The sequence below is a fragment of the Bombyx mandarina genome, chromosome 23 (genome assembly GCF_030267445.1).
Source record: "Bombyx mandarina strain Sakado chromosome 23, ASM3026744v2".
In the NCBI taxonomy this organism is placed as follows: domain Eukaryota; kingdom Metazoa; phylum Arthropoda; class Insecta; order Lepidoptera; family Bombycidae; genus Bombyx; species Bombyx mandarina.
Genome location: NC_143229.1, coordinates 17,711,318 through 17,737,985, shown reverse-complemented (window position 1 = coordinate 17,737,985; position 26,668 = coordinate 17,711,318). Strand labels below are relative to the sequence as shown.

The 26,668-nt window shown below is 39.3% G+C and overlaps 1 protein-coding gene across 2 annotated transcripts; it reads left to right on the top strand.

Annotated features, from left to right (window-relative positions):
* Positions 1-2,269: 2,269 nt before the first annotated feature.
* Positions 2,270-24,914, top strand: MAPk-Ak2 (MAP kinase-activated protein kinase 2). Of its 2 annotated transcripts, none has more exons than XM_028175926.2 (8): positions 2,270-2,592; positions 15,791-15,916; positions 17,185-17,322; positions 18,378-18,584; positions 20,438-20,569; positions 21,780-21,902; positions 22,334-22,486; positions 24,562-24,914. In XM_028175926.2, exons 1-8 carry the CDS (start codon positions 2,500-2,502, stop codon positions 24,631-24,633), a joined length of 1,044 nt encoding a protein of 347 aa, XP_028031727.1. In that variant the 5' UTR covers positions 2,270-2,499; the 3' UTR covers positions 24,634-24,914. The 2 variants fall into 2 exon arrangements, with proteins under 2 accessions (XP_028031727.1, XP_028031726.1); XM_028175925.2 differs by having other exon boundaries at positions 2,277-2,592; positions 22,334-22,492.
* The last annotated feature ends 1,754 nt before the right edge of the window (positions 24,915-26,668 follow it).

The following is a 26,668-nucleotide window of genomic DNA, read 5'->3' as shown; positions in this document are numbered from 1 at the left end:
TATACTGAGGCCTTAGAACTCATAGCTCGAGGTGGGTGACGGCATTTACGTTATAGTTGTCTATGATGAAAATTCGCTTCAACTCAAACTTGCATCGCCCCCAAAGTGCAGACGGAAGCTTTGAAAAGACAAATCAAAATATCAAAGGCCCAATTAAATTAACCGCTATTCTACCTAAATGTCCAGCATAAACACAACATACTAATTAAGCTCAAGAAGCATTTCAACGCCGCTATTTAAGTAGGTATTCTATTTAAAATAGATCGATAATACTGCGTCTCATTTACACTGTGTAACACAGTGGGCGTATTAAGTAACTCCATAGCATTCGCCAAACATAGGACGATACCGATTTCTTTTCGAAAGTTCAAAACGCCACCACGATTAACCTTAAAGGATTACATTACGAAGCGCGCTCTCTCTCGTCGCAGACTCAACCCAGGGCAGTGAATGAAAGTACTAATTTTAACTGATTAAAAGAGAGAAGGTAGTTCTCAGTTCGAATTTGTTTCAGAACTTGTTTTCTAGATGAATCAATTTTGATGATCATTTTCTTTGTTTAAAGTTCGCATCTCGTGTAACATCTGACTATTAATACTGCTTAAGTTATCTTTAGTAATGCATATTTAATTGACTTGGACTGCATAGATGATACCTAATTTTATTCTGTTGAAATCAATTTTCGCTTTTGTTAATTAATTGCATTATGTAATAATGTTTTATGACTGATCGTAACTTGAGTTTGGTATTCTTAAATGAACGGAAATTTTTCGATGACTGCCCCAGCCATTTACCAGCAGAGATAGGCATATGACGACGAACTCTAACGCTGAGACGTCACACAGGTCTTCGGAGCTTCTCGGCAAGTCTGATCCCGATCCGGTAGTGGAAGCATTCGAGAAACAGATATCCTGGAGCTATCGGATATCCTTCGTAGGCACTCAGGCAGCTGTTGTCATATCCCACACCTCTTGGCTGAGCTTATGTTCTCGCACTCGTCTTGGCGAAGTTGGAAGGCCTTCGGGTCACCAAAAGTCAAATCTAATAATGAAAACATACAGTGCGACGCTACCTACTCGTTACTAAAAACTTTCCATTAATAGACGGATTTAGGTATTTGTCTTGATATTTTATCCAGCATAAATGATGTTCGAATTTGACATCGCTACATTACCGTGTGCTTAGTGCGAGCTTTTTAACCTTCTCGATAACATAAAAGTTAACTAAAACTTTGTATGCAGTTGGAACTTTTGCTTACGTTTGCCTACGTTTGCATACGTTTGCCTACGTTTGCCGACCATAATAATTTATTTAAATTAGTATTAGTGAATTGAAGAACGTTTGTACTAGATTCGTTTGCTCGTCTGCCAACATGAGCAATAAAAAAATGCAAAATTCAAGACCACACCAAAATAGTTCACAAATAAAAACGAACATAAAACAAAGTATTAAAATGTAATATTGTGAAATCAGATGTGTTTCGTTGACACAATAAACATCCGGGTCAAGGCCTTTGTGCCCATCATGGAAGTCACTTAGCGTGAAGGTACAACGCAAGGAAAATATGAAATCGGTCTTTTTTATTTCTATCTGCTCATTCTGCCGGTACAACCAGATATTGCACGTGCCTGTTACATAAGTTACTAAATAAGTTTCAAATTAGCGTAATTATACATGTTTATTTTGTATGATCTTGAATGTTGTGTTTGTGACTTGTGTACATGTAGTGACATCTATCTGCCATAAGCATAAATTATTAAGCTGAGCGAAGTGAAACCAATTTTAATAGTCATACAATCCAAAATAATGGCATTTCGTGACAGATTAAATTTCATAAAGAACATACTTGTCGGCAACAGATGTCGCTTTAGAAGTCGAACGAAAATTCATCTTTTCTTTTAACATAATTTAAATAAAAGAATTAATTTATGTTTTGGTATTGTTAACTTTTCTGATAGTTGCAAAATTAAAATTAATCCTGTTGTCCAAAATTGTAATTGTCAAATGTATTGTCGAATACCTTATCAAAAAAATCCTTATCCACGATCTTGTGTAGCCATATCTTTAAAATTGAATTAAGTATTAGAATTTTTTTAGTTTACATTCCGTACAAGTTATATATGAACCAATGACAATATTTAACAATTAGAAATTTAAAAATATTATGTACGTTTTGTGTTAAATATATTAATAGGGCGCTCATTTATTTCCAAAACTTTGTCATTTTCATTCTGATATTTTTATATCTATCGTCTGACAACACAGCAGTTTTGCTCAATCAACGCTGTAGCGAGTAGCGGGATTCGTGTGTAGAATTTGTCATCCGTACAAATTTAGATAACAAAATCACGAAATTAGGTGAAAACGTTGTGATCGAATATAAATAACGGCAGTTAATTTCGTTTTGGTGTGTAATATAGACAGTGTCGTTCTAAACCCTGTGCTATTGTGTGAAAAAAGTGGTAAAACACGAATGCTTAATCTCGAAAGTGTTACAAAATGAGTAATTTCGCGAAAATTGTCAAAACTACGCCGATTACAGATGATTACGACATCTCAAATACAGTCCTCGGCCTTGGGATCAATGGAAAGGTTCGTTTTATTTATAAATTTATCAGGAGAAACGGTTGATTTAACTGACGAGAACAATGTTTACAATTATGACGTAAACGTATAAAATTAGCTTACCTTACCCGCACACCTTTAATGTGACTTATCATACTATTATCACCGTTTATTGGCGCGAATGCAATCTGGCTCCGTGCTTACCTACTAAATTAGAGCTAAATCTCAAAGATTTCAAAATCCGAAAAAACAATTTGAAATAATGCAAAATGGCGCAATTTTACCTCGTAGGAACACAGTATTGCACATCACATCTAACAACACCACAGTTTAATTCATTAAATTGTGAAATAACTTTTCCACATTGTATATAGACAAATAATCATGAGTCATGCTAAAAAAACAATTTGAGAATTATCACTGGAGGTTCTTGGTAATTGTTCTTATATTATCAATATGTATGAGCAACTATGACCTGTAAGATAATTCATATAAATTCAATGCACATATATTATTTAATTGACAAATTTATTTAAATTTCTCTAAATACTTCATACACACCAACATGTGTCTGTGATTTTGAACAAAAATATAGAAACTTGATGCTTTGTTAAGTAACATTGCTCTCTATGACATAATAAATGCCAAATTTATCAATCTAGCTATATTTATTTTATAAATAGAACAGAAGCCACTACAGCCTACAGGAAAAAAATGCATTAAGTTATATTGATGGATGAGATTATGCCCACATTCAAATCAGGTTAGAAATATAAAATATTTGTAATAGTAAATTACATGTTACAATATTATTATTATATACAATATTTATTTTAATATACAAGATGTCTTGTCTCGTATATAACATAAATTGTAAAGCAAGACTTCACAGTGAAGGAATGACATAATTAAAAATTGAGCTCCAAGATCTATAACCAATTATTAAGAGAAGATATTTTGAACTTAGCTACTGCCACCACGATTTAGGTAAGTTTTATTATTATAAACTACAATGCTGTCTATTTTTATATATATCTTTTATATTTATATAGTTTAGCTATATCTTTAACGCAATGACATATGCTGGTTTCAAAGGATATTAGCTGAATAATATAATTAAGAAATTGATCTCATGTCTTAGAATGCATGCAGTCCTTAACACTGTGGTGTAGCTATATACCCTTCAGCAACCACTCCAATATCAGGAGAACCTCAATATCACCCGTCTACAAACATGTTTTAAAACCTTAAAAGACAACTCATATCTCTCCAGATATTAATTTAACTTCACGCACAAGAGTTCACTGGTAAATTTAATGCCTAAGGCATTCTCTACCAGCCACCCAAGAGTGGTTCAGAGAGAGCTGTGGTAGATGCATTGCTTTATTGAAAGTAATTTATATTAATATACAAAAAGGTATACAAACATATACATAACATAAAATACTATTATAATATTTAATAATATACAATTTATACTTTGCTATACTCATACATTTTTAGTTTGAATAATTAATACTTAGTTTTTGATCATTAATAATAATAATACAATTATACATAACATATTTATCTCATTAAAAAATAACAGATAGGTAGTAAGTATATTGGACAGAAAATACCAACACATTATAAGACTGCAAATAGAATTATTAGATGTGCAGATTCAGAAGAATTTACTGTAAAGAGTTTTATTTTTCTATTTCAAAATATTGAGAGTCAAATGTTCTATAATAAGTAATGATAAGCTAATGCCTTACCGAAGAGGTAATGTCAGTGAACTCATAAAACATCCAATGACACAGAGATGACTCATACAAGTATTGCTAGATTACTCTGCATTACGGTGTACAAAGATAGAAACACTCATTTCTGAATTAATATGTGGTGAAAAATTGGTAAGAATTACTACTACTTTAAGTAAGATTTATTAACAATATGAATGTCAAAGATTCTTCTGCTAGCCATACTACTGTGCTTCAAATTTAAATCCTCTGAAACTGAGCTGATAAACACAATGTAAGTCAGCGACATAAGAAACTATCAGCAGGTGAATCATTTAGTCACCTAGACTCCTGACATCAATAAATTTAAGAGAGATACCTCCAGATAATACAAGCAACTTTTATAAAGCATCCGACACGGTTGAGCATTCAAAGAATTGCCCAAAACCATGTACCGTATCTAAGGCTTAGAACCTCTTGACTTTATGCAATGAACATCATATCCGTGTGGAGGCGTCAAGTTGCAGTCTCTGCGATATCAGCGGCTGGCTCGATTCCCGCCAAGGGAGGGTTCGGAGCGGTGAACAGCAATAAAATGGTACACACTACATAAAGGAATCGGCAGTTCAATTGTGTTTTTTTTTTTCTACTTAAGCTGAGAGGCTTGAGAGGCTATATCAGCGTAACCTTAACTAGTAGGTGAGCTCACGGGGCTCAAACCTGACGACGTTGCTAACACGAACCCTAGGAAGAGCCGTGCTTCGCAGAATCTACCACCGGATCGGAAACGCGACCCACTGAAAAGACCCGGCGAAACTCAGTGGGCTGTGTCTGTGGGTTAATTTACTCGTCGAGCCTTTCGTCGCAAGCGACGGGTTCGACGAGGCCGGTGACCGGACAATTCTGGCCAATCGTTTATTTAATATGTACTCATGTAACAGTTATATTGAGAACGAACTCTTCTTCTTTATTTCCCATTACCCTTTGCTGGGATGTAGGGCTCGAATTAAATTCCTCCATTTGCATCGCTCTTGGACAGGCAGTTCTAGCTCCTCGCACGTCATACCCCAGAAGCCCAGTTCCTCCTCTAGTGAGCGAAGCGAAATTGAAATCGAACACTGTAAAATATTCAATTGCGAGATATTTAATATTATCTTCGGTTACCGCGAGTCGTAGACGATATTAAAAGGTTTAATCGCTTTTTTTTTAATAGCCAGAATATTATTTAAGACGTGTCTTGTTCGCGGACGGCTAATCTTGTTTTTCGAGAATTTGTTATTGTGCTAACTTATTCAAACGAGGCTTATGGATAGTACTCAGTGGTAGGTGGTTAGTTGACTGTGCCCCTTGCAGTGCTGTGTGCTTAGTACGCTATCGAGAACATTAAAAAACTCTCATTAAGCTTACTTTTTTTTCCTACTTAAGCTGATAGCCTTGAGAGGCTATTTCAGCGTAACCTGAGCATGTAGGTGAGCTCACGGGGCTCAAACCTGACGACGTTGCTAACACGAACCCTAGCAAGAGCCGTGCTTCGCAGAATCTACCACCGGATCGGAAACGCGACCCACCGAGAAGAACCGGCGAGAAACTCAGTGAAAAAAAAAGGAAAAAAAAACGTGTCTGTGGGTTAATTTACTCGTCGAGTCCTTCGTCGCAAGCAACGGGTTCGACGAGAACGATGACCGGGAAATTTGCCGCTAGAAGCGCTGTTCCAACTGCATAGAAATTTGAGTAAACTTTTACGCTATCGAGAACATTAAAAAACTCGTATTAAGCACACTGATGTCGACACTCCCACTCCAAAAAAAGGTGAGCCGGACCTTATGGTCGTTTGCCTTAAAATACCATTTAAAAGTAACTGACAGTTCGAAATGCCGGAAATATTATTATGATGACAATAAAAAACGCGGGATTAAACCGTAAAAGTAGTTATAAACATGTCAGATGGTCCATAGATGTAGAAAAATTGTGAGACATGATTTTAGTGATAAATACCATATGACCTTCGGATTCAAGCAACCGACTTTTGCACACCAATAAATAAATTCTAGGTAATTTAAACTAAATATTTTGGAGTTTTCTTCTCCCCGCTGTGTCAAGGATCGCGGCGGTGACGTCAGCATCAATGACGTCACGCAGTGTTAAACCGCCGGGAGCCGAGCTGGGATATTCTGATTCGGATCGTCGCTTGTATTTAAAAAAAAATAACTTTATTATAACTGGAACAGAAGTCTTAGAGAAAAACTATTTTTTAATTACTTCATTTGTATCATCGGATGTAATTGCGAAACGATCTGAGAATAGATCGTCATTGGACAATCGTGACTAGTCAATCGTTCTAGGCCACTGTCACTGTCCTTGATCCTGACAACGCTCGACCAAACATCGCAGGAGCTGCGATTGGAATCTCCATCACCACTGCAGTCTGGAAACTTTGCAACAACTGAAATTAAGTTACGGGAATTTCGAGAAATTAATCCCAATTCCAGTGAAGCTGTTTCAATGCAAAAGTAATTATGACGACGTTGACTGCCGTGTAGGTCACCGGTGCCCTACGCGGCACACTGAAGTAATTAGGTCGATTTCTCTCTTCGATCTTCTTACTAAGTACTAAGGCGCCAGAATGTCTAGTAGACTCCGGGAAAGACGAATCCGATGATACCGAGAATCTATTTCTTACAGACCTAAATGACTAAAATGTACATTAACAAACAAAAGAAGGCAAAGTTGAAGTAATATCTTCTAGATAAAAAGAGCAACTGGTTGACAGTGTATCGCGTCCCGACCCGGTAGACTGGTTCCGGTCCAGCGGTGTATTCCCGGACACCAGCGGCACTGTCTGGGCGGCCTGACACGCTGCCGTGCCGAGACGGCCAACGTTTCGATTCGCCTCGAAGGCTCCGTCGGTTGGGCGTCCTTGAAGTTAGCTGCGTCTGGTTGTAGTGTTGACCGCGGTAACCCCCTTACCTCATTCGAGTTCTGGCCTCGGAGGGGATCGGACGCTTGAGCGAACAAAGCAGGGGAGTCGTTTAGTGGGTAGGTTCCTGAAATCATCCTTGGACCCGCGGACAAGTCCCACATACCCCGCGCGCCCCCTAGGCGCGAGGACTTCGTAAGAGATTCGGCCCCAGGCACGTAAAAAATAGGCAATACAGGCGCTTAGTGACAGAAATTGATATAATTACTTCAGTGCGCCGCGTAGGGTACCAGTGACCTACATGGCAGTCAGTGTTAATGTTCTTTTTTTAGCAAAGCAATCAATGAGGATCCCATACCTTGGTGGATTTATACACCTACATCATTATAGATACTTTTTAACATTTAGATCGTCAATTTGATGTTCAAGAAAACTTATATAAGTAAAGGTCGATAATAGTCTCGGGTATATTATGTATTTTTAAGGGGGGGTGAGGCGTCTTGTGAGCACGCACTGGTGGCTGCACCATCACCGCCTCTTTCTGCCGTGAAGCAATACCGGGTTTCTGTTTGAAGGGTCTGCAGCCGTTGTACTGTACAGCTGAGACTTCGAAGTCACGTCTCAAGGTCGGTGGCGGCATTTACTTTGTTAATGTCCATGAGCTCCAGTGAACATTACGTTAACTCGTCCACTCAGTTAAGCAACAACAAAAAATGTGTATCGAATTATATACGCCTACTAACATCGACATAATCTAAAAAATGGATTACGAACGAGCGCCATGTAATTGTCTGATAAGAACAGTGTTTTATCGGCTGATTTCGCTGGTACTAATGTGCAGATTACACTTTGTAAATTGTACGATAAATTACGGGAACAATCGTTGATGTATGCGTGAAGACTTACTGCGAATTTGGACACGCACTGGACCCAATAGTAAGATAGGTAACGGATATTTAGATATAGGCATACCCGATCCTGTGGACAGAATGGTAAACACGTCGCCCTGAGCACGTCATTACGGATCCTCCCGATCCATTAACGGTGCTTTTAGGTACCTCAGGCACCGGTCACCGTCCTTACCAAACCCGTCGCTTGCGACGAAAGGCTCGACGGTTAAATTAACCCACAGACACAGCTCACTGAGTTTCTCGCCGGATCTTCTCAGTGGGTCGCGTTTTCGATCCGGTGGTAGATTCTGCGAAGCACTGCTCTTGCTAGGACCAGTGTTAGCAACGTCATCAGGTTTGAGCCCCGTGAGCTCGCCTACTAGTTAAGGCTACGCTGATATAGCCTCTCAAGGTTATCAGATTAGGTAGCAAAAAAAAAGAAAAAATTCGATGTTTTTAATTGAACCTCTATTAATTTTTACTTGATTCAAATAGCCAATGAAGTTTTTTATTAAAATATTGCGATAGGCAGCGGATTGACTCTGCCCCTGGCATTGCTGAAGTTCATGGGCGACGGTAAGTACACACTCCCGGATTGAGCCGCGTGAGCTCACCTACACGTTAGGGCGAAGCTGAAATAGCCTAAGGCTATCAGCATAGGCAGGATAAAAAAGAATATCTATGGGCTCTCTCGCTGTTCTTCAAGCCGAGTCTGCCGAATCCTGCGTGTAGGTTTCTTCAAATGCACATTGTTTTTGGTCTCTTGTCTTTCGCCTCCAGCCCTTCCCAATTATTGTGACCGGGTAGTCGGTCTTTTTATGAGCTATAGCTATATAATATGTAATGTGTATATACCGGAACAACGCGAAGAACGCTCCATTTCTAGTTCATTCCAACATTCGAGCCCAATAAAGGCATATTTGGTTAATTAGCGCACAATTAATATTTAATAATTTAACTTCCGCGTCGACCATGAAGTAATGTCGGATTTTTATCTGAGTTTCCATATCGCATTCACGGAACGCAATCGAATTTCCATGTTTTAATTGGACCTAGAGCTACTCACTGATGGATGATTGTGAGAATTTCACATCGAACTAGCACATTTTTTACTGGTGGTAGGACCTCTTATGAGTCCGCACGGGTAGGTACCACCGCCCTGCTTATTTCTGCCGTGAAGCAGTAATGCGTTTCGGTTTGAAGGGTGGGACTGAGACCTTGGAACTTCACAAGGTGGGTGGCGCATTTACGTTGTGGATGTCTATGGGCTCCAGTAACCACTTAACACCAGGTGGGTTGTGAGCTCGTCCACCCATCTAAGCAATAAAAAAAAAGAATCCAAAAGATTTACGAGAAACGTGGAATAGCATCATCACGGTAAAGGTTATTGAAAATCCACATAGAAATTTATCATTGCCGCTAGCAACGTTTTTTGAAGAAACTTCTGGATTCTTCTTAATTGCTCCTCGGACTTTAGTTGCTAGACGCTTCCAGTACTAACATTCATATTGGCATGTGCTTTGTAATATTGTCAGGGAACTTGCAAATATCTTCGTTCACAGAAAGAACACATTATTCCTCTAATTACGCTGTTGCATTCACCGTCCAGTGTGCTTAGTGCGAGTTTTTTTAAAGTTCTCGATAGCGTAAAAGTTAACTCAAATTTGTATGCAGTTGGAATACCGCCCCTAGCGGCAAACGTTCCAACTTCATACAAATTAGAGTTAACTTTTACTCTATCGAGCACGTTAAAATAACTCGCACTAAATGAGTATACTACATAACAAATATCCATTTCTAATTTTTATTTAACTACACAGCGAGGTAGCTTTTTTCTTTTTACATCTTTTTAGTAGTTTCCACTGGTCATCCGTTTGCAGTTTTACACTTTCACGTTTTGATATTAAATTTCCCCCATTGTGTGTGTGACTAAAATCTTTTTTTTTAAATTAGTTGAGGGAAAAACCTTAACGGCTCTGCTTTTTTTTTACTGCCCTTGTACTCAGACGAGCACACGGCCCACCTGATGGTTACCGTCGCCCATGGACTTCAGCAATGCCATGGGCAGAGCCAAGCCGCTGCCTACCGAAACTCTGTTTTAAGTCTCTCCTCGTTCTAGACTATTAAAAAACTAAATATATTATTACTATATTTTCTATGAATTTATATCGAGGATAATAAAAAATAAAAAAACTTGAACATCGACTAATTAATGTTTGAATTTGAATGTTTTAATCCGTATCGAGTTAATTCAGAACGTAATATTAGTTAGTTCCTCGTACGATAAGTCTGTGTTCTTCAAGGTTTCTCAGCTTGAAATGTTAACGTTTGCTAATATTGTTAACGTTAATATTGTTTCGTCCTGAGTATTATTAACGTTGTGGTACAAAATTTGGCGGTACATACCTCTTGTGAGTCCGCGCGGGTAGGTACCACCACCCTGCCTATTTCTGCCGTGAAGCAGTAATGCGTTTCGGTTTGAAAGGTGGGGCAACCGTTGTAACTATACTGAGACCCTTAGAACTTATATCTTTTTTTTTTTTTTTTATTGCTTATATGTGTGGACGAGCTCACAGCCCACCTGGTGTTAAGTGGTTACTGGAGCCCATAGACATCTACAACGTAAATGCGCCACACACCTTGAGATATAAGTTCTAAGGTCTCAGTATAGTCACAACGGCTGCCCCACCCTTCAAACCGAAACGCATTACTGCTTCACGGCAGAAATAGGCGGGGCGGTGGTACCTACCCGTGCGGACTCACAAAAGGTCCTACCACCAGTAATTACGCAAATTATAATTTTTGCGGGTTTGATTTTTATTGCACGATGTTATTCCTTCACCGTGGAAGTCAATCGTGAACACTTGTTTGGTAAGTGTTTCATTAGAAAAATTGGTACCCGCCTGCGGGATTCGAGTACCGGTGCATCGGACGTATTATCCTTTAGGCCACGTCGATTTCAAATGTTCTTGTTTTTAAAAATGTATACGCTACTATGACTAAACTACCATTCAAACTTAACTTCATTACTAGTGCAGTAATTTGGTGCCGAATTAATCAGACGTAAAAAGTAAAGCACAATTAACCACAGATGACATCATCATTTTATTGCGAAATGTTTCTTTTTTCTTTACTTTTTGAGAGAATCTTCGTTTTATTACGACTTTATTTACGTTTTATATCCCAACAAATATGTAATAAATAATTTTTCTGAAGCAGCAAACCTAGGTCCAGCCTAATCAATAAATACGAATTTTTCCGTACACTAATCATTGTTTTCTAAAACACATCAAATGGAAAACAATGTATAATGTTTACCAGTACCGTAACACGTGCTGTGCTATCAATGACTTTATATGCCTATGCATATGTATGTTTACGCATGTATCCGCATGTATCAGCCAATCAGCGGCCTCACAATGTACTGACGTCAGACTACTGTTTGATTGAAAGAACGCGAATGCACGAACTCAATAATGCAGCTCTGAAGCGTGCCTAATAATACTGCAGGCAAAATCCTTGTATGAATTACTTTTGTTTGTAAGGTTTTTCGATCCTGGTAAAAAATACACCAAATGTTAATTTCACCTGTGATATGTACGAATGATTGCGAAGGAATAAGACGTTAAAAGGATCAAAAATGAAAAGCGCATAATTCAATGAGCTTAATTACTTCTCACCCCCATCCTACTTTATGCAAGAACTTTTTATTTTTATTCGCGTAGCAACTGCTCTTGAATTGTTAGGTTTCCTTTGGAAGCGCTCGGATAGCTGTCAGCAAATACCATCCCTCCTGGCTGAGCCTTTGCTCGTCCAGTTGTCCTGGTGAAATCGGAAAGGCCTTCATGCCAACAGTGCTAAATTTTTATTTAAAAAAATCGAGTTCTTAGAGGAATTGCTGTTGGCTCAAAAGAATTCGTTGCACCACATTAATCATGTTTGAGATTTCAAAAGCTCAATCGGTAACGGAAGGGAGTGCCTAAGCTAATGACTGGCAGTTTCTCGAATTAAGCTACCATCAGATCGGGGTCGCGGCGTTAGAACTATAGTACCGTCCACCAGTTTTACAATTCTGACATCTTTTTTTCCCTACCTGTGCTGATAGCCTTGAGAGGCTATTTTAGCTTCAACCTAGGGTAAGCTCTCGGGGCTCAAACCGGAAGCGTTGCTAATACTGGCCCTAGCAAGAGCACTGCTTCGCAGAATCTGCCACCGGATTGAAAACGCGACCCACTGAGAAGATCCGGCGAGAAACTCAGTGGGCTGTGTCTATGGGTCAATTCGCTCGACGAGCACTTCGTCGCAAGCGACGTGCTCGGCGAGGACGGTGACCGGTGCTTGAGGTACCTAAAAGAACCGTTAATCATTACGTGCGATAACTTTGAGTACGCTTCAAGAATATGAGAGCCGGGCCAATCACTATTTTTATTGAACTCTTTCATAATTTAGTTTGGCACTTTTGGTCTGCAATAAAGCACCCTATTTCAATGTTTTTAAGATCGGTCGCAAGTTTCAAGGTGGGTGGTGGTGCTCCCGAGTGAGATTGTCTGTGAATCTATTTGCGAATGAGTTCGACCGTGACGGAATAACGTATACTATAAAACATATCCACAAAATATATGTTCATTGTTATCGATTACGGAGCCTGTTTACTTATAATCGTTTTGTTTGCGTTTGTATTATTATATCAGCCAATCAGAGCTCTCGATTAATAAGGACGTGAGATATTCCACAAGGACTAATAAGATGCAGCAGACTCGTAAGATACAGCTCGTTTTTAGCTCATCAAAATTCATAGAAGCACTAATAATAGTTTTGTATGTAAGTATTTATAATTTTAATAAATTGATTCACGTTTTGTTGAAGTATTTGTGGTTATGACGTGTTATAATACATACAACGTTAAGTTCTTTCCACTGTGACGTTTGTAAAATGATTCAGAAATGCACACATGTCGCGCCCACGGATTCATAGTGACGTATAATCGATACTCAGAAATCATATCGGAGTGATTCTCCTAATACCGGTCACTCACATTCGTACGAATACGCAAACCCGCAAGTGTAGGACGACATTTGCAAATGATTATGCAAAGTTTTCGCTGCATTCGTGGTTTTCCAAGCTGTGTCGGTTTTTTAACGGACATCAAAGCGCGCGAACTGCGATCCTTCGCGTAGTCTCCCACACATTCACAGCTGCCAGATGGGGGGGATTCCCTGCAAATTTGGGAGGTTTTTCGACCTTGGGGGGGAAAGATTCTTTGGGGGGACATTCGGGGAGAAAAAGTTAGTTGGGAGACATTTCGGAGGTTTTTTGAGTATCAATTTGCAATTACTATTAGAATAATTATAGTCTACTATACTATTCACAAGTCAATATTATAAAGGACAAATTATGCAACCAAATAGCAATAGAAACTGCCGAAGCGGTTCTCAGGATTCGATTTTCACTGCCAAATAGATGCATAAATTTTGCTCCCACATCGGACATGTTAAATATCTTTAACTTCGAAAACGAGTATGCTTTAAATAATAATAACGAAAGTGAATATGATCGTGATAATTGTTTAGAGATGGTTGAAGTTATAGGGATAGCTTGATTAAAAAATAAAAGAATGCTTTTGGTTTTTTATTTCTTCTTTAAAATAAGTAAAAACTGTTTTGGGGGTTTTTTTCTTCAAAAAGCCTATTTTCGGGGGGTTTTCGAAAAAAGTTGGGGGAAAATTCACACGGTCATCTGGCAACACTGCACATATTCGTGTGACCAGTTGCGCCCAGGATTGCGAAGGCAACGGACGTTTCGCTATTTTCATAGATCTTGACGTCTACTGTATAGCGTATCCTCATCAAAAGAAATCCCATAAAAACAGCATGGCTATTAATGATGTCTGGGAATGAATTCAAAACTCTTTTTCTCTTCAATGTTCTATTGACGAATTAAAAAGGAGGCGAATATTTGCGCGCATGTGAGTGGTCGGCATAATGCAGGATTTCGACAAAGGCAAATTCGTTTATGAATATCTTGGAATAAATCTTACGATATGTCGTTTTACGTTTCAACGTGAAAATCTTGTTAAATTCACTCTCGTGCGAGAAAAAGGAAGGACGGAAAGTAAAGTAGTGCAATAAACAATGAAATGAGTTAAAACAGTGATCTATATCTATCTATAGAATACTAATACATACCTAAATCTACAGTGGTTTTTACGGATGTTCCGTTATAACTACTAAACCGTGCATCCGATTGGCTTGAAACTTAGTATAAATGTAGAAAATACATGTACTTAATGCATAGGCTTAATGATCTTAACGTCTTGAGTCCGCGCGGGTAAGTATCACCACCCTGCCTATTTCTGCCGTGAAGCAGTAATGCGTTTCGGTTTGAAGGGCGGGGTAGCCGTTGTAACTGTACTGAGACCTTAGAACTTGTATCTCAAGATGCGTGGCGCATTTACGTTGTAAATGTCTATGGGCTCCAGTAACCACTTAACACCAGGTGGGCTGTGAGCTCGTCCACTCATATAAGCAATAAAAAAAATAAACGACATTTCGCTTGATACGCGACATTTACTTTTGCAATCAAAAGTGCATTTTATTCGGAATTAGCATCAACAGTTCGATTTAACCCATAGACACAGCCCACTGAGTTTCTCGCCGGATCTTCTCAGTGGGTCGCGTTTCCGATCCGGTGGTAGATTCTACGAAGCACGGCTCTTGCTAGGGTTCGTGTTAGCAACGTCATCAGGTTTGAGCCCCGTGAGCTCCCCTACTAGTTAAGGCTACGCTGATATAGCCTCTCAAGGCTATCAGCTTAGGTAGGAAAAAAAAAGTTCAATGTTTTTAATTGAACTTCTATTAATTTTTACTTGATTCAAATAGCCAATGAAGTTTTTTATTACAATATTGCGGTAGGCAGCGGCTTGGCTCTGCCCCTGGAATTCCTGAAGTCCATGGGCGACGGTAACCACTCACCATCAGGTGGGCTATATGCTCGTCTGCCTACAAGGGCTATTGAAAAATTTTTTTCCTTCCAAATTTGATACTTTAAAAAGTTGCTAAAATGTCGATTAATAACCTTTCACCCCTCGACATGCAGTTAATTCGGCTTACTATTTAAGCGAGTTATTTTCATTTAGTTATAACTAAACAGCTTCTTCTTCTTTTTCTCCACCTTATCCCACTAGGTGAGGTCGGCACAGCGAATTTTTCTCACCCATTCTCTTCTATCAGCCGTCATTTCAACACTCACTCCTCTCTCTCTCTCTCTCATATCGTCATTCACACACTCCATCCATGTCTTCTTCGGTCGACCTCTTCCCCCTCTACATTGCTTTTTTCCCCCCTACCTATGCTGATAGCCTTGAGAGGCTACGTCAGCTTCTCCTTGACGTGTAGGCGAGCTCACGGCGCTTTACCTGGAGTGTTACTAACACTGGCCCTAGCAATAATTCGTAGAATTTACCACCGGATCAGAAGCGCGACCCACTGAGAAGATCCGGCGAGAAACTCAGTGGGCGTAACTACCATTTCCATACATCTTCCAAGTCACATGCATCTTTTAAATTAATTATTCATCATTATCATAACTAAACTACATTTTTATTAATTGCCGTAATGTACTTTTTTTTTAAAGAATATTCCGTTTCACTCGCAAAGCACTAACCGGCTATTTGTTAAGAAGAATGTTTCTCTTCTCAGGTTTTAGAATGCAAAGAGAAGAAGTCCGGCTTGAAGCGAGCGCTGAAGGTGCTACACGACAGCGTGAAAGCGAGAAGAGAAGTTGAACTACACTGGAGAGCTAGTGGATGCAAACACATAGTGGAGGTGGGTGGGGAGGTGGGAGGTGGGAGGTGGGGTCGGGCCTAACGAACTAATTAACCTTTTTTTATTGCCATTTTAGGCAAACGAGCATACGGCCCACCTGATGGTAAATGGTCACCGTCGCTCATGGACGTCAGCAATGCCAGGGGCAGAGCCAAGCCGCTGCCTACCACCAACCTGAAGTAAACGAAAGCAATATTAATTTTTGAAGTAACTGGCGGTACTAAGTCTTTTTGTGAGCGAGACATATTCAATACGTCTGTGAGGGTAGTAGGAAATTGTTTAAAATCAAGTGCTTACTAGTGGTCCCGCAGTAATCGAAATTCGACTATATTTAATTGAAATTATAGGTTTGTACATTATTAAGGTTCTATTGTCAAAGACTGTTTATTATATTTCTATAATCACAGATTTTGCCAAGACTACACTATAGACAAATAATATTAAAGATTTATCTATTCTCTATTTGACCACAGACTTTGAGCAATGCACAGTTCAACGGTAAGGTCACTTGTGTTGGCCACCGGTAACTAGGCTGCAATAGTTGAAACAACCCCGATGATACCTATTGCTGTATCTAAATAAGCTATTCAATAAGCTCTTTTGAAGTCGGTTAAAAAGCGTGATTTTGGTACCTTAAATAGCTCCTTAACATTCTATTATTCAAAACTATTTTCACTTTCTACGTAAATGAAGAGACGGGTAAAATTAAGCGTTATGCCAAAGTAACTATTCCACGAGGACGAAGTCGCGGGCAAAAGCTAGTATAAAAGTCAACTTTGGTCAATATAATACAAACAAAAAGAAAAAACAACTCATCTATATATTAATACATGAAGCAAAATCTTTGTACCCCTTTTTACGAAAATTGCGCGGACGGAGGAGTATGAAATTTCCCACACTTATAGAGAATATAGAGAAGAAGTGCACAATGCTAATATTTTTAAAAAAATTATGCATTAGAAATACATTAAACAATAAAGAAAATATTACACACACACACACACACGTATATATACATGTATACTTTGTTTATTGTCAAACTTTTATTATTTAAAGTCTGTGGTCAAATTGAGAATAGGTTAATATTGTTTATCTTAAATATTATTTGTCTATAATGTAGTCCTGGCGAAATCTGTGAAGAAATAATTATAAGTCTTTGACAATAGAACCATAATAATATTCAAACTTATAATTTAATTTAATTATAGTCGAATTTCGACTACTGCGGGACCACTAGTCATATTAATATTCCTTCATCTGTTAAACAGGTTATCGATGTATACGAGAACGCTTACGGCGGCAAGACCTGTCTTCTAGTCGTGATGGAATGTATGGACGGTGGCGAGCTGTTCCAGAGGATCCAGGATAACAGAGACGGTGCCTTCACGGAGAGACAGGCCGCAGAGGTAAATCGTTCTTGATGCCTCAAAACTATTATACTAACCGCTCTTCTGTATTTTAGTAATGACTTTGGTTTTCGGGAGTCGTCACCACAATTATAACTAGGTTTTTTAATAAGGCTTAATTAAACGTACTACTGGTAGTAGGACCTCTTGTGAGTTCGTAAGGGTAGGTACCACCACCCTGCCTATTTCTGCCGTGAAGCAGTAATGCGTTTCGGTTTGAACGGTGGGGCAGCCGTTGTGACTATCCTGAGACCTTAGAACTCATATCTCAAGGCGGGTGGCGGCATTTACGTTATGATTACGTTAGATGTCTATGGGCTCCGTTAACCACTTGACACCAGGTGGGCTGTGAGTTCGTCCACCCATCTATGCAATAAAAAATCCACCACCACCACCAAGCATCCACATGAATTCATCTGGTGTTAAATTACCGATGTCCGCAGACATAGCAACGTGCACGCCGCGAGTCCGCGACCGATTTGGAAACGTGAGATCTACTAGTTTTTCAAACCGATTCTTTATGCTGCTGAAACGGATACGGACATGGCGATAGATTTAACCATCAGCTAAAATCGGATACCGTGCAACATTTTGCAGTTTCTTTTTTTAAGGGATTTTATGACCTGGTTACTAAGACCTTTAAGTCATGTTTTATTTTTATGAAAAATTATAATAAGGAGAAAATGAAATGAGATGAAATGAAGATGATTAATTTGAGACATTAATCAAATGGGATGAAATTAAATGAAATGAGATTAGATGATATGGGATGAAATGTAATCTCAGTAAAATGGTGGTCATTTACTGAGATTTTTTCAGTGGACTTTTTGGAGGATCCCGAGAAGATACGCCCAACGGCTTTGTTTCGTTTTCCCACATTAGTGCACTTTCACTGATATTAAACAGTTAGTAAACCACCGTTATTACACATTTAAACCTGAAGAAACACTAAATAGACAAAATAAAACAAATCACACAACTTCACTCCTCGCGTTCCCGCCGAAAAGTGTTCTTTTGCAGTTTCCATAAAACAATCTCTGACTACCCTCGCACAGATAATGCACTCGATCTGTGTTGCCGTGAGGCACCTACACGACACGAACATCGCCCACCGAGACATCAAACCCGAGAACCTCCTGTACTCAAGCATGGAGCCGAATGCGGTGCTCAAGCTCACGGACTTTGGTTTCGCTAAGGAGACCTTATCGCCGGCAGACACTCTCCAGACCCCATGCTACACGCCCTACTACGTCGCGCCCGAAGTGAGTATTCTGACCGCCAAATTTGTTTCCAATTAGGCCATGATAAACGTGGCATTGCTGTTGTCCACGGGCCGCAGCAAGCAAACCTTGGGACTGGCTTTAAGCCCGTATCTTGGGTGTGTAAGAGTATTCTGATCACTAAATGTGTTTCCAATTAGGTCGTGATAAACGTGGCATTGCTGTTGTCCACGGGCCGCGGCAACCAAACCTTGGGAATGGCTTAAGCCCGTATCTTGGGTGTGAAATCTTATCAAAACAGTGACTCGTTTAGCTTAAGTTCGATTAGCTTTTGATGGATGTAAATGTGAAGAGTGGAAAAAGGGGACTTAATATGTTATATCAAGTTCGTCCAGTTTTACATAAAATGATTATAAAATATATTATAAAATACTAGACGTATTCGCCCGCTTCGCTGGGCATTTAAAATTAACATTATTATTTATTGTCATTATTATAATACCCGTCACTCACATTCGCACGAATACGCAAACCCGCAAGTGTAGGACGACATTTGCAAATGATTATGCAAAGTTTTCGCTGCATTCGTGGTTTTCCAAGCTGTGTCCGTTTTTCAACGGACATCAAAGCGCGCAAACTGCGATCCTTCGCGTAGTCTCCCACACATTCGTGTGACCAGTTGCGCCCACGATTGCGAAGGTAACGGACGTTTCGCCATTTTCATAATTCGTGACGTCTACTGTGTAGCGTACCTTAATCATGGATTGAAACAACACTAAGGTGATGGAGTTGATTGAACTCCTGCAAAATGAATCGACCATATGGGACCCTCAAAAGAAATCCCATAAAAACAGAATGGCTAACGGCCAAGGGACGCCTGGGAAAGAATTAAAAACTCCCTTTATCTTCAATGTTCTATTGGTGAATTAAAAAAGAAGAGAAATTCGTGAGACATTCGTAAACAAGTGTAGGAGGAAGCGCAAACGGGTTCGCAAATTGAGTACCGAACCCATTTGCACAGCCGCTAAGTTTGCGAATGAATGTATGACCGCCCTTCACATGCGCGCAAACATTCGTACAATGTACGAATATTTGCGCGCATGTGAGTGACCGGCATTAGGGAGTCCAACACTCACATAAATATTAGTTTATCCATTAAGTAAATGTCATTGTATTCTACATGGATACCAAGTTTCAAGTCAATTGAATGCACGGTTCAGTAGTTATAACAGAACATCCGTAAAAACCACTAGATTTATATATTAGTATAGATGTGTCTATCAGTGTGTCAGAGGGACTGATTGACGTCTATGATTGTTGTTTCGCGAAATCTGTGTGAGAGAGATAGGGAAGGGGAGAAAGAGAAATATGTACATTAGTTGGCTTATGACTGTTTTTAATTAAACAGACGATTAAATTACTTTTACTAGTGGTCTCCCAGTAGTCGAAATTCGACTATAATTAATTGAAATTACAAGTCTAAACATTATTATGGTTCTATTGTCAAAGACTATTTATTATATTCCTATAATCACAGGTTTCGCCAAGACTGCACTATAGACAAATAATATTGAAGACAAATTACAATCTGTTCACAATTTGATCACAGACTTTGAACAATAACAAAAGTTTGACAATAAACAAAGAGTAATATATTTTAGTGTTGTATCAAATACATGGTAATATTTTTTTATTGATTTAATGCATTTTTTATACTTAATTAAAAAATATTTAACGCTCTGCACTCCTCGGTATTCTCTATAACTGTGCAAAATTTTTAAGCGTATAAAGCGAAATATCGCTTAAAACCAAACAGCCTTACACCCGTCGATATTAAGATCGTGTTGTTGTCGTCACGCTATATTGATCAACGACGTCTCTCCTCCGACCTCCAGGTCTTGGGCCCGGAGAAGTACGACAAGTCCTGCGACATCTGGTCCCTGGGCGTCGTGATGTATATACTGCTGTGCGGATTCCCACCGTTCTACTCCAACCATGGTCTCGCCATATCGCCTGGCATGAAAAAGGTAACACGAAATTTTGGAAGTAAAAATCGAAAATAAAACATCATTCGCAACATATTTTCTCCTTCCATACTCCTCTATCATTTCGTCTTTCAAGCAATCCATTAATTTTTTCTTAGGTCTACCTCTTCCTCTAAAGCCTTCCGCGTTCATAGTAAACTCTATTAACGACATCATTGTCATAATTATATAATTGTAAATAGACAGACATGCTTTAACAAAAACCGACTTCAAGTAGAAAAAATATATTTCAAAACAAATGAATACACACTAAAAACAGTAATCATCTAAATCGGTAGGCGTGATATTGAGTTGTTTGTCGCGCACGTACTTAATGCAAATTTAAGACTTATACGGTTTTCTCATGGATACCATTATCAGTACTGAACTAAATTGAAATGGGACTACATGGGAAGCGTCAGCTTTCTAATAAATAAAAAAAACATAGTCGAATTGAGAATCTCCTTTTTTGAAGTCGGTTAAAATTTTTTTAAGTGGACGACCGATTACTGAAGCCAATACCCATCCACAACGTAAATGCGCCACCCAATTTGAGATATAAGTCTAAGGTCTCAGTATAGTTACAACGACTGCCCCACCCCTGAAACCGATACGAATGCGCCGGCCGTCTTATCCTTGAAGCCACGACGACTTCAACGGCTGTATTCAATTTGGGGGGTATTTACAATAAGGCAACATGAGTTCCGGACCATTTGTCCATGTTACCGAGGCCCGTTGACACGTCGATTTCGCCAGCCACCTTCAATCGCGAGATTGAAGTCTCAATAATAGACTGACACCCTTTAAATCGAAGCCGATCCGATCTGGTGGTAGATTCAGCGAAGCACTGCTCTTTACTAGGGCTAATGCTAACAGATTCTCTCAGGTTGAGCCCGTGAGCACCGAATTCAAATTAATTCTTTTTTTCCCCCTACTTTATCTGATAGCCTTGCGGGGCTATTTCAACGTAACCTTAACTAGTAGGTGAGCTCATGGGGCTGAAACCTGACGACGTTGCTAACACGAACCCTAGCAAGAGCTGTTCTTCGCAGAATCTACCACCGGATCGGAAACGCGACCCACTGAGAAGATCCGGCGAGAAACTCAGTGGGCTGTGTCTGTGGGTTTTAATTCATGCTGTTTACGATCACTATCTTTCTGATTATCAAATTTGTGATTAATAAATCTAAAGAAATAAACTCTTGTGTTACAGCGAATCCGTCTGGGCCAATACGATTTTCCTGATCCGGAATGGTCGAGCGTTTCATCGGAAGCGAAAAATCTCATCCGAGGAATGCTCTCCGTCGATCCAGCCAAGAGGATGACCATACAGCAAGTTAGTAACGTATTAGATTATGATGTCTTTAGTAGACCCAACTACTATAGAACTAGAGGCTAGATGTAGGTCGGTTCTGTGTCTGTTTGACGAGAAGAGCTCGGGATCAGTACAGAGCTGCAGAGGACTGTAGTAGTGTAGTATAGTATATAAACAGCAGGCTTAGGGACCCTTTTAACCGTACTCGTCGAAACAGTTCGTACAACCTAATCCATACATCAGCTCGCTGAGTTTCTCGCCGGATCTTCTCAGCGGGTCGCGATTCCGATCCGGTGGTAGATTAGTTAGATCTCCTTCAAAGGCATTCGGGCAGCTGTTAACTAATACACCCCTCCTGACTGATCCCATGCTCGTCCACTGGTCCTGGTGAATCTAGAAAAGCCTCCGGGCTACCAGTATGTAGATTTCTTCATAGCCATGTCCAACAACAGGTAATGTCCAGTCCGTGGGTGCGGCAGTACACCCAGGTCCCGCAGACGCCCCTCTACACGAACACGCTGCTGCGTGAGGCCGGAGACGCGTGGCCCGACGTCCAGGACGAGATGACCCGCTCCCTCGCGACCATGAGGGTAGACTACGACCAGGTACAGGCGAGTGTTCAACATGTCACGCTTCCTAATTACATTAGTCATCCGGCATGATCCGTATAAGCTTTACGAGACGGCATGTTCACCGCTAAAGGTCATTCGCTTTGCATGATCATAACGAGCTTTCTAAAAGGGCATGGTCAGTACTAAAGGTCATTTTAGTTGGCATGATCATTATTATTATTTTTTTGAAAAGGCATGATCGTTCATGTTCAGTGGTAAAGTCATTCGCCTTGCTCATTAATCATAACGAGCTTTCAGAAACGGCGTGTTCAATGCAAAAGATCATTCACCTCGCGTGCTCAAAATTATGGGTCAATGGTTTTTAATTATTTGTGCTTTCTCAAAAGCATCGTCGTACATAGCTAGTTTTCTTTGTTTGTATATCATAAATAAATTTTTAACGTAAATCAGAAAATAAAAAGCTTGCCGAACACGATTACCATGAGCTTTTAACTAACAAAACAGCGAGTAAATTTGGGTTTTTAAATAGTACATGTAACATCCATATATAACGTATTATTTTATTCTTCACTCAACATTTACATTGCATGATCAAAACTAATTTCGTAATGTTCAAGTTTAGTGCTCACATATTGTTATGACGCTCGCATGGTCGCACCTTAGCACTAGTTATACATGAGGGTCATCAGTGGCTCATTAATGGCATGCTCATTTCACGACCCTGGCACACTAGTTAATATTATTGGAAGTGTGACCACAGAAGACATTATGACGTGTTTTTTAATTGATAATATGGGTGAACGAACTCACGACCCACCTGGTGTTATGTGGTTTTTGGAGCCCATAGACATCTACGACGTAAATACCGCCACGCACCTCGAGACATGAGTTCTAAGGTCACATTTTTTAACAGTATAACTAACGGCTGCCCCGCCCTTCAAACCGAAACGCATTACTGCTTCACGGCAGAAATAGGCGGGGCGGTGGCACCTACCCGTGCGGACTCACAAGAGGTCCTACCACCAGAAGAAATCTTATTCCAATAATTTCGTTAATGGGCTAACGTATGGACGGTTCTGGTGTTAAATCACCGGATGCTATTGATAATGTGAATGTTGCAATGATCCACGATCTTATGCATGAGGGTTTACCAGCAACCTCAAACTTACGTTACCTCAACGTATCTCAATAATAATTAATAGAGTTGAACTGCGAATGGTGGCAAAGATTAGGTCGTCGAGGTAGCCGAACGTTTATGGCACGGTGGATGATTGGAGATTGAGCACTGTGGCATTAAAAGGGGGAGGTCTGCCCAGCAGTGGGTGGTCGAAGACGATAATATCAATGTGCATATCGAGGATTGAAAGGCTATTTCGCTTAATAAGCTATGTTTATCTTTGTAATTAAAGGTCCGTTTTATTTGGTATCAACTTCAATTAAGTTTATTCCATTCAAATACCTGGCTGAAGTAGTTTTTCTTCAAATTTTAAACTTTATATGGTTCTCCTGTTAAGTTGCAAAAAAATATCGTTTAAACCAAATAGCTTTTCAGTCGCCGATGTATGTGTGTATATATGAGGCCGTCAGCGCAAAAGTGGCCTAAACCACAATTCATATTCGTGCTTATTATGTAATGTAATTTATTTAAAACATAATAAATTTTGATGCAAATTCAAATTCAAAATCATTTATTTCAACTTAGATGTCAGTATAACACACTTGTTGAATGTCAAAATATAAATAATAATGTTAACTCTACCACCGGTTCCAAAAAAAGCCACAGTCCTGAGAAGAACCGGCGAAACAAACTCAGCGGGATTTTTTTTGTTTGTTCTCAATATTTTTTTTAAATATGTAAAAAAAAAGGCAAAATGGCCTATCCCTAGTTTCGTCCATAGAGTCAGTCTTTGTACAACAGTCTTTGTAAACATAATTTTAGCGCGTATTTTATTGCCTATGAAGTATTGTTAAGGTAAATTCGAACCTTATTATCTCCATACTAGCTATGGTAAGCTTAGGCAACTTTTGCGCTGACGGTCTCATACATAGACAAAAGTATTTTGCGGTACATCCTTTAAGCTTTCTTTATTTCGACTTGGCCCTTTCAGGTGCAAATAAAAGCTTTGGAGCAAAGCAATAATTCGTTGTTGAACAAACGCCGCAACAAGGTCGGAGCTTGACCGATCTGACGCATCGGACTTTCGACAAAGACTTTAAACAATGAACTAACTAACCGCCCGTTCGTAAATATATACAAAGTTTGATGTGGAGTTTGTGCGTTGCGCGACACGACCCCGCGTTCTGGTGGGGGTGCCCTCGTGCGATCCCCAGAGGATCCCCTGGTCTTCAACTGGTCCCCAGAGCAGGGGTCCCCTCGGTGCTACTTCAGACCAAACTCTTCAGCTTGAACGTCCAAACAATGCTTTAAAACACAACTTCCGTGACGGTAGTCAAACAAAAAGCGAATGTGAACCGTATAGTCATAGAGTGAGCGTTGCTAATCGCGTGTGTCAATAGCAAAGTCTTCGATAGGAACACTATGAAATTTCATCTAGGTTTTTTTTTTTGTTAATATAATTTTTAATATATAATTTGTTTGTTCTAATATATAATTGTTTGTATTAACGAGATGACACAAGAAAAGGTCTCGTTCTAAATCAGTTTCAAACAATCATTAGTTGATTTTTTTAATTGAGGACGAGTCCATGAAGGGTTTAGGTACAATTTTTAAGATTTTTGAGTTTTTACATTGAACGAAGGTGTTATAAAAAAAAAAACCATATTATATAATATAAACCATATTAGACCTTAAAACTGCGGGCTTAAAGGCTATTTTTAGAAATTGCATGTGATGAAGGAGTTGTTTACGAAGAAAAAGTACAAGTAACAAAAGTTTATTGTCCGTTTTCTCAAAATTAACAAATTGTATCATATCCCCTTCATCCACTCATGTCTTCGATTACTTGTTAATTGAAAGGGAAATGCTTTATCAAATTAAACATATCATATCGAGGGGTGAAAAGTGGTTTAAGGGTGGCTTAAGCGACATTTTTGCAACTTCACAGGAGAGCCATTTAAAGTTTAAAATTTAGAAGAAAAAAAATCATAACAAAAAATTCAAAAAAATTTAATGGAGTAAAATTAATTGAAGTTCAATTAAAAGCATCGAATTGTTGATGATAATACCAAATAAAAAGTACCTTTAATTACAAAGATAAATGTCGCGTGTTAAGCGAAATGTGGCTTAAACCAACTATATAGCCTTTCCCCCTCGATATCATTATCTTTAATTTGGTCTACGATTTTAAATGAATCCCTTAAGAAATCTTAACCCAAAAACCCTTCTAATTGGCTCGTCCTTATTCTATATATCTATGTAATGGAATTTTTGTACGCCATTTCCATCGACTTGAAGACGTCTGATATAATTGAGAACAAATCACGCACAGTCATCCGGCTCAAAATTAGGATTCTCTGTGTTATGAGTGCCAGAGACTGACACACATACTTATATACGTTTAAATGTGTACATATACAGATAATAAACACTTAGACCAAGAGAAAACAAATCTGTTCATCACACGAATGTTTGCCCGATGCGGGAATCGAAGTCACGACCCTCGGCGCATCAGTCAGGGCCGCTAATTACTGCGCCTTAGCCCACTGAGTTTCTCGCCGGATCTTCAGTGGGTCGCGTTCCCGATCCGGTGGTAGATTCTGCCGGTCTTAGCAACACACCCGGTTTGAGCCCCGTGAGCTCACCTACACGTCAAGGAGAAGTTGATATGGCCTCTCTATCAGCATAGGTAGAAAAAGAAAACTACACCACTGAGTCAGTCTAAGATCCTTTAGTAAGACCCGCTTGCATTAAAAAATTCTGCAGACGAATCGATACGATGACCTTAGAGGTGATTCCCCGTTTGCGATCATGGTTATAGATACATCAAATTCGAAACCTCCTCCTTCATCACGCGATTCGATGCCTTAATCCTCTGAACATACGGTTCAATTCGTCTACTTGAGAAGCCACTACCGATGCTTCATTCAATGTTCGATGTAATTCGGTGATAATTGAAGACTTAAACATTTCATCTCTACTTAAAAAAGAAACTTTAATGTATTATGAATATATTATTTGTAACAAGTTCTGTATTTTCGGCAGTACATACTATGTGTCCACATTTTATTTATATATACTGGTTGTTAGGAGACCGC